Source organism: Artemia franciscana, chromosome 16 (genome assembly GCF_032884065.1).
Source record: "Artemia franciscana chromosome 16, ASM3288406v1, whole genome shotgun sequence".
NCBI classification, from domain to species: Eukaryota; Metazoa; Arthropoda; class Branchiopoda; order Anostraca; family Artemiidae; genus Artemia; species Artemia franciscana.
In genome coordinates this window covers 14277146-14285931 of record NC_088878.1, presented here as the reverse complement: position 1 = coordinate 14285931, position 8786 = coordinate 14277146, and the positions used below count along the sequence as shown (strand labels likewise).

At 37.3% G+C, this 8786-nt stretch overlaps 1 protein-coding gene across 2 annotated transcripts in view; it reads left to right on the top strand.

Annotated features, from left to right (window-relative positions):
- The first annotated feature begins 1121 nt into the window (after positions 1 to 1121).
- LOC136037106 (PHD finger protein 20-like) overlaps positions 1122 to 8786 on the top strand; it is an 80770-nt gene continuing 73105 nt past the window's right edge. The window contains exon 1 of one of the 2 annotated variants that reach the window (XM_065719568.1): positions 1122 to 1235. Coding sequence is in view for 1 of the 2 variants with exons in the window: in XM_065719567.1 (XP_065575639.1) it covers positions 1183 to 1235 (53 nt within the window). In the remaining variant the exon portion in view is untranslated. The remainder of the gene's footprint in view (positions 1236 to 8786) is intronic. The other variant, XM_065719567.1, reaches the window with a different exon arrangement.

The window sequence follows — 8786 nt, the reverse complement described above, 5'->3', positions numbered from 1 at the left end:
GAGGACCCATTCTAACAGAAATTAAAAATTCTAGTGCCCTTTTTAACTGAAAAAATCGAAGGCACCTAGGCCCCCTCCCACGCTCACTTTTTGTCGAAGTCACAGGATCTTCATGGAGAATTTTCATGACGGGGCTGCAGGATTTTCTAGCATTATTAAAAAAAAACAATTAGAAAATGAAAACAAAATCAGCTGTAAGTAAGGAGCAGCATTAAAATCTAAAAAAAACAGGAATGATTACTTAAATAAGGAAGTTCATCTTCTCCACAATACCTCGCTCTTTACGCTAAAGCATTTTCTGTATTTTCAACTAGTTATTCTACGGCCTTTGTGATTCAGGGGTCATTCTTAAAGAATTGAGACAAAATTCAAGCTTTAGTGTAAAGAATGAGGTATTGACAAGGGGGAGAACCCCCTCGTATACGCAATAAAAATATACAAAAATATGCTAAGTAAGTTAATTTGTGAGTCACGTATATTTATTAGTAGTAAAACGTTCGTGAAAAAAAAGTTCTAGTTGCATTTTTAAATAACAGAAAATTGTAGGGAAACTAGGCCTCTTACCCCACCCCCTTTTTTTTATCAAAATCGTTTGATCAAAACAATGAGAAAGCCATTTAACAGAAAAAAATTGACATGCAAATTTCGTTTTAATTATTCATGTGCGGTGAGCCAAAATCAAAACATGCATTAATTCAAAAACGTTCAGAAATTAAATAAAAAAGATTTTTGCTTGTAGTTTTTTGTAACTGCAAATAAGGAGTGATATTAAAACAAACAGAAATTATTCTGTATATGAAAGGGGATGTCCCCTCCTCAACGCCTCGCTCTTTACGTTACATTTTATTATTGTTTTAAAAAGTAGATTTATGAGATATAGTCAAACTTTAACTTTAAGAGCCAGGCGCTGAGGAGGAGACAAACTCCATTCATATATGAAATAATTTCTGTTCGTTTTAAGTTTTAATGTCGCTCCTTACATGCAGTTAAAAAGCTTGTTTTTTTATATTTAATTCAATAGAAGATCCAGCAACAGGAATAGATAGCGAGGTCTGACTTAACGATCCGAACGCACTCTAGATCTATATTTAATGAAATAGATTTATATCAGGTACCTACCTGGATAGAGAATTACTTAATTTTGTAGAATGCATTGCCAACGAAATTTGTATTAAAATAATCATGCTGTTTAAATTGGGGGAAACTGTTGAAGCTAAAAGTGCCAATCAACAATGGTATGTAAAATTATATTTTCAGGAGGTTACAGTACAAAAGATATCTTAATATTTGAAGGAGGTGTAGGGTAAACAATTGTTAATTGTTTAATAAGTTTCTTCAATAGATAAAGTTTCAACAGATAAAGTTTCTTCAATAGGCTATAGGCTAGCCTAGTAAAGATGAGTTGAAAATTGAAAATTAAGCCTTTTTGAACTGTTGACAATGATCCAAACATTTCTGGTTTTGGGTGTTATGAAGGCTTAAAACATTGGTTTTAGCTTACTATTTGATTCTAAAACTTTTTTTTTAAGAATTAAGTAGCCTAATAAAATAAGTAGAAAACAAGACAGATTTTTATATGAATATAATATTGACCAATCTATGTGAACTATACAACTTTTACAAAATGGATTTTCAATGAAGCAGCAAGATTGAAACAAATGTTAGGTAAAAATGTTTGTCCTAAGCTCAATTTACAGGAGCCCCAGTAGTCCTTGCTAGCTGTCCTCTCAAAGAGCAATTGCTGAAATGATGCAAATTCATACTGTGCAACTTCCCAAAGGCAACTTTGCTCATGACAGGGGACTTTAACCTCCCAAGTGTGTTCTGGATAGATGGCCAAGGTATGACCAGGTCCTGCCTTGAATAAAACTCAATAACTCAAGTCTTTGCTGATAATTTTCTGTACTAAACAGTAACCGTGCCCACAAGAATACATCCAGGACAAAATCCTTCAACACTTGACCTAGTCATAACCAATGACCCAGAAAAGGTGATCAGGACACAGACTCTTAGTCTGATTTACTCAAGTGACCACATGCCAGTCCTCTCATCTATACAACTCAACTCCAAACCATCAAAAAATATACTAAGCAATCCTTTACTAATTACAAGATGATGGTGGAAGAGCTGATAGATGCCAATCTGGAAACTCTGATCTCAGATGATGTGGAAGCTTTGTTGCTAATCCTAAAAAATACCCTACTAGAGAGCCAAGCCAAACATACCAGCATGACATGGAAAAAGAAACCATAAACTCTACCTTTCCTCATCCCAAAAATCAAGAAACTGTGCAATAGGAAGAAAGAAAAAAACTTTGGGAGAAGTTTATGAAACAAAAAACAACAACAGTATACAAAAAGTACAAAATCTCCTCAGAAAAGAAATGCAGAAACTCACTGTAAACTACAAAGAACATCTGGCCAAAAATGTCAAGGAAAACCCTAAGTTAATCTGGAAAAATATCTCCCTGCATAAACCAGGCAGACACTCAGTACCAGACCTGGAGAATAATAACAGTTCATTCTCTTCCTGCACCTCCAAAAAAGCTAACCTTCTGAATCAGCAGTTTGCCTCAGTGTTTTCTAAGGATGGACTCCAATCAACCCCCCCACCAGCAGAACAGGCTCATGCTCCCTTCTCAATGTTGCACTCACTGATCACATTCAAAGAAGTAACCAAACAGCTTAAGGAGCATGATGCAAACAAATCAACTGGACACAATGGTCTGATCCATGACTGCTGAAGGAACTAATCCCTGCTATTTCAGTGCCCCTGGTAAAATTATTTAACTTGTCACTAACACAAGGAAAGCTTCCAAGGGATTGGAAAAAGACAATAGTTATCCCAATTCATAAGAAGGGTAGCAAAACTTCAGCAGCAAACTATAGACCTATCAGCCTTACCTGTGTGGCATGCAAGGACATTGAGAGAATTGTCAACAAATACATCAACAACCATCTTGAGGCTAACTTGCTCATCAGCAGCAGCCAGCATGGTTTTTGTTCTAAGAGATCAGTGGATACAAACCTTCTTGAGTCTTACAGTCTTGTAACTGACCTACTAGAAAAAGGAGCACCAGTGGATATAATTCTGCTAGATCTAGCCAAAGCTTTCAACAAAGTTTTTCACAGCTACCTCATTCACAGGCTATGCACCCTCTCTCTTAGTCCAAAAGTGATCAGTTAGATCAAGGATTTTCTGAGGGACAGAACACAGCAAGTGAAAGTGACCACAGGACCAAACAGTCACGCACTCTCTGATGAAGTCAAAGTCATCTGCAAGGTTCCCCAGGGTAGTGTCCTGGGCCCTACCCTGTTCAATATATATGTAAATGAGCTAGCCCTTATCACCAGTAACAAATCTACTCTCTATGTGGATGATTCAAAACTCATAGGTCCTGCCAATACCCCTTGTGCCTGCCAATCCCTCCAAACTGATCTTAACCACATGTGCTCCTGGGTCAAAAGATGGTTGCTGGAATTCAATGCTGAAAAATGCAAGGTCATACACTTTGGACACAACAACCCCAAACAACAATACCTAATGACCCAAAACCCTGGGAGTCACCACATACTGGAGCATGTTCAAGAGGAGAGAGACCTTGGAAGTATTGTAGACTCCCAGTTGAAATTCAGCTCCCACTCACAGAAGATCTCAGCCAATGCTAGCAGAGCCCTAGGCATCATTAAACATAGCATTACCAGCAGAAGTAGACATGTAATCACCAAGCTCTTCAAAGGACTGGTAAGACCATGTTTGGAGGTGGGGACCATCCTGGCCACCCCTTGATTCAAAAAGGACAAGGTAGTGCTTGAGCAAATCCAACAAAGGACCACTAAGGTGATTGCTGGTATGGAAAACAAGCCCTACAGTGAACAGCTGAGGGAACTCAGCCTTTCCCTCTTTAGTCTACGGGTGGAAACGTGGGGATATGATCCAGGCACAAACTCCTCTCTACCAATCAAGAAAATGAGCTCTTGGAGATTGACCCCTCCCACATAACTTGAGGACACTCAAAACAAATCTGCAAACTTCATGCAAGGACTGGAGCAAGATGGAGCTTCTTCTGAACCAGATTGTGAACCTCTGGAACAACCTCAAGGAGAACACTGTTTCTGCTAAATCAACAGATGTATTCAAACGCCATCTGGATGCTGAGTGGAGTGACAAATGGCGGAGATTTGACTGGGATGCACCAGAATCTAATCAACCATGTATGCAACTGTCATCACAAGGAGTGATTCAACAGGATAAAAAGTCCTTATTTCACTCCAAACTGTGATTTAAGGTAAAATTCTAGTTTAGTGACTTTTGGCTATCTTGGAAAGGGGTTAGGTTAGGAAAATGAAACTTTCAGGGATGGGTTAAGCTAAAGTATATCCTAAAGGTTAAAGTATATCCTGGGAAGGTATTTTAAAGTACCCACCTCCACTCCTTCTCCCTCTAGAGGGCCCTGAAATTTGCCTGAAATTTTGAAAAAACAATATTTTACCTTAATTTTCAGTTACCAGTTGCTTTTTCTCTGCCTTTAGTTCTGAAAATGCAATTTGTGTTATTTGAGCAAAATTCTGAGCCACATCAATGTTTTTTTTTTCAAATTTAGGAAATGTATTTGCATATCTTTAAAACCTTATAAATTGGGATTGAGCAAAGTTGTGAAGCTGAAAACAATTATGTTGTACTTCATTTAAGCAGAGGATTTATTTTGTAAGGTTTCACTTTTATAACACACATATTTTTAAAGGTTTGGACCCTCTAGAGGGAGAGGGAGTGGATGTAAGTACTTCAAAATACTTTCCAGGGACATAGTTTAGCCTTTAAACCCATCCCTGAAAATTTCATTTTCCTAACCTAACCCCTTTCCCAGATAGCCAAAAGTCACGAAACTAGAATTTTACTAAAAAATGTTATAACCCATTTTTAGGCTTAGGCTATATAAAAAATAGAGTGGTATTACTGTTTTCAAGGGTTGTAAAAGGGTTGTAAATTTCATTTGTGAAAAAATTGATTATTGTATTCAGAAAGAGCATAAAAAATGGCATCTAGTGGCATGTTCACTTTATTTATAAGTCAATAAAATGAACTGCAAAATATTTAATCATGGCCAACTCCACAATTGGTAAAGAATTTGTTTGCATCTGGTGTTAGCAGGATTTTTGTAATGCTTCATAGAATGGCCTCTAGTACATGGCAAACTGGAGAGACAGTAACTTGAGCTTATGTAATCAGGTAGGAAGATGTTGAAATTTAGTTGCACATTGCTGTACTAATTCCAAAATTGAAATATCACCCTTACTGACTAGAGTAGCAATACACATTATGAATTCTAAATTTGGTCTCATCAGGTTTTTAAGAGTTTAGTGATCACAGCTGAAGATCTGCTTCAGAACATTATTTTTATTAAACCAAGAGTTTGGTGGGCACTGGCAACCAGGGTGGCTACTAGCCAAAATGTTTGGGGGGAGCAAGATATTTTATCGACTGGCTGGTCATTTTTATTAACTTTTTCTGTCAGAAATAAGTATTATGTTTGTTTTGAATACAATATGTAAAACCACATGCCATGTCTGCACTTTTTTTTGCTGATAAACATGAAACTAAATGTTTAAGGTCAAATGAATTGTTTGGGGCTTAAAGATTTAAGAGAGAATAGGGGGGGGGGGTATAGGAAAATTGTAAAAATCAAGGGGTCAACCTCAAACATATTACTATACAAATGATTCTTTCACTACCTAACCAAAAAATTTGTGCTGATTCTAAATCCAAAAAGTTTGCTGCTCTAGCTCTTTCACAACTTTGATTTTTTTGTGGTTGAATTTGATGTTGAGGCAAAAACTAAATATTTAAAGTCAAAAAGCTTTTTTGGGCTTAAAGCTTGGCAAAGCTATTCAAAAAACTTGTCCTCTTCTTTGCTACCATCATCTTCAAGGTTTCCAACACCAACTGTTTTGCAGTTAGAACAGCTTGTTTCTTTAAAATTGCTACAACCCCAGGTACATTTTAAGCCATGCTTTTTGCAAGGACATTGCAAAATCAAATAATCACTTTTGCAATTACAGTGAAGCGCTGAGAGAAGGGAAGGCACTTCTGGTGAAGTATGTGCATGCACAGGTTGTAATTCTTCTTCCTGCACAATCCAACCATGCTCCAAAGGATCCAATCAACACTCAACATTTTTCCATGCTTGTACTTGTAAGTATGCTCAAAGCAAATGATACTTGCAAACATTGCTTGTTGGTGGGAACGTTTTTGCCTCTGCATACTTCCCAAAAGTTCTAACTTTTTTGAGGAATTTCCTGTAGTGGACCAGGTCAAGACTTCATTTTCATTTTCTGCAGCCTTAAATAAGATAAGCATGACCTTCTATTCATCTTTTCTAATGTTGTCTTTTATAGAAGCTGAATCTAGGAATAGTCTGGCAATATCCTGGAAGTTTTCTTCTTATTGGCATGTTTCAGTGGTGTAGATTTTCCTATGCCATGAATTTGTGTCAAACTGTATCTGAGAAAGTCACTGAGAAAAGAATTTGGTCACAAAGGGTGTCATCAAGTTTCAGTTTAGCTGCCAATATATCCCTCAGATGGCCTCCAGTTTTCTGTGAATTTGACTCAGAATGGAAGAATATTGGTTCACACTCTTGCTTTGTGTTGTACAATGAAAGGACTAGTAAATTCGTGTCTTTTCCTATTAAGACAGTGGATTGGCATTCTGATGACTTGATTGGAGTCATCATACTCAGCAGGTCAGCATCAGCTGGCGACTGGTACACTTTACATCCTGTATTATTAAGGTAGCCAGACAGAATGCTGATGATTACCTGCTTGTTTTCTGTGTTGCTAAGGAAATCATCTTTTTTTTTTTAATAAGCATGGCATCTGCAGCTAAATGCTGATCTTAGGACAGCCTTTGGACCTGCTCCTCCTCCCATGTATCAAATATTTGATTAAGGGTCCAGATGACCTGTTCAGGATGTCTGTCAAACACTGTGAAAGTCCATCCATATCTTTGCTTCACATAGTCAACGTATTTGGTGCAGATATCCGCACACGTGCTGCATTTCTCCCAAAGGCAAACAATGTAGAAGGGCCCCACCATCTAGTACATACTGAAGTTCATCCAAATTTTTAAGCATGCAATCTGTTCTTTGGTTGCTGACCTTCAACTTTGTGCCATATTGCATTAGCAAGTGCTGGTTTGTTTACCAACCAATGTAGATCATTTGGCTCAAATAACAAAGGTGGTAGGAAGCAGAGTTCATACTTGAAAAACGTCTGAAGTTCTTCATCTGAACTCTTTGCAACAGTGACCAACCTTTGAAACATCAAAGCAGGGTCAATGGTAGGCAGTTCTTCTGCAGACTTCAGGTTACTTTACACTCTCATAGTAATAGTAGTTGCTTTGTTCTTGAAAGTGTAAATGTTTGTGTCTTTTCTAGTCATATCATTCAGGATTTTCCCACCTATTGATATAGTGTCATCTATGTCCACCTGCTCACTTGCAATCTTGCCAGTTACTATATTCCTGAGAAATGGCTCCTTTGGGAAAGGTGAAAAATCCAGGAGAAAGTGGACAACTTTTTCAACATCATTATATTCATGTTCTATTCTGGTTGCCCCAGCGTCTTTGTGCTGCTCACTATTCTCAAATGCTACGCCTGTGAGTTCTTGGAGTACTTAGCTGACAGCAGCTTATACAGGAGTTGATAAAAGCCATGTTAGCTCCTCCAACTTGCTCATACTGTGTCTACATGTCATACTTCCATTGTTTTTTTTTAGAAAGTGTATTAATACTTGTTCTATGACCAGGTCAGGGGAAAGACCAGCCCAAAACAAGGTTGGCCATTTGCTTGACATAAATTATGTAGGACTTTTTGTGCAAGGGATGGTTGAAAGATGCAAAGGAGCAAATCATCTGTTCACCAGTTTAGAAGTGAAGGTCCCAGTTGCCTGTTCTTTCTGCCAGAATTGAAGACTTTCAGACTTTCACTAAATCAACAGCATTCAGATAAGCATCAATTCAGAGCTTTGAAGTCCAAGATGTCTGTGACAGTGACATTTTGTTTTTGTCATTTGAGCACTTGTGATGACTGAACACATGGTGTAACTTCAACTAACAGTCCCATAGCATGGGTTGTGTTCTGTCCATTGATCATTCTTACATTGTAATCTGCATTATCAGCAACGTGATGAATACAGAACTTGCCTTGCAACCCCTGTATTTTGGTGTTTGCAGACACTGAAGTATTTTGCTCAAATAAACTAGTCTTGTAGTAAGATGGACAGAAGCCCATAGCACTGAGAGTATCATCTAGACTACAACATTCTTGCTGATGATGAACCTTTACTGTGATTTTTACTTGAAGAGGAGATTTAATGGCTATAGGTCAAGTGGCTTGCATGATGCTTTGGCCAATTCAATTCAATTTATTCAAATAAAAGATAAAAATAACACCAATAATAATAAAGATCCTGAAAGCAAACTTGTTGAGGACCATAACAACAAAAGATTGAAAATGAAGAAGAGAGAAAAGAAAGAAAGAAAAAACATGGGTAAATAAAGCAAATTGAATAAAAATTTAAAGAATTATAATATCAAAATTTTAGTACATTGTTATACAGTATGCAAAAACTTGTGTATAGCTTGGCATTCAAGGGTATTATATTCTATTGAAGTATAGATTTATAAATGGGGGATCACTGGGCAGAACTAGAGACACACTTGGGGACAATGAAGGAGCGGTTGGATGAACAGAGACAGAGGCCTTCAGAATTATTACAATTAAAATA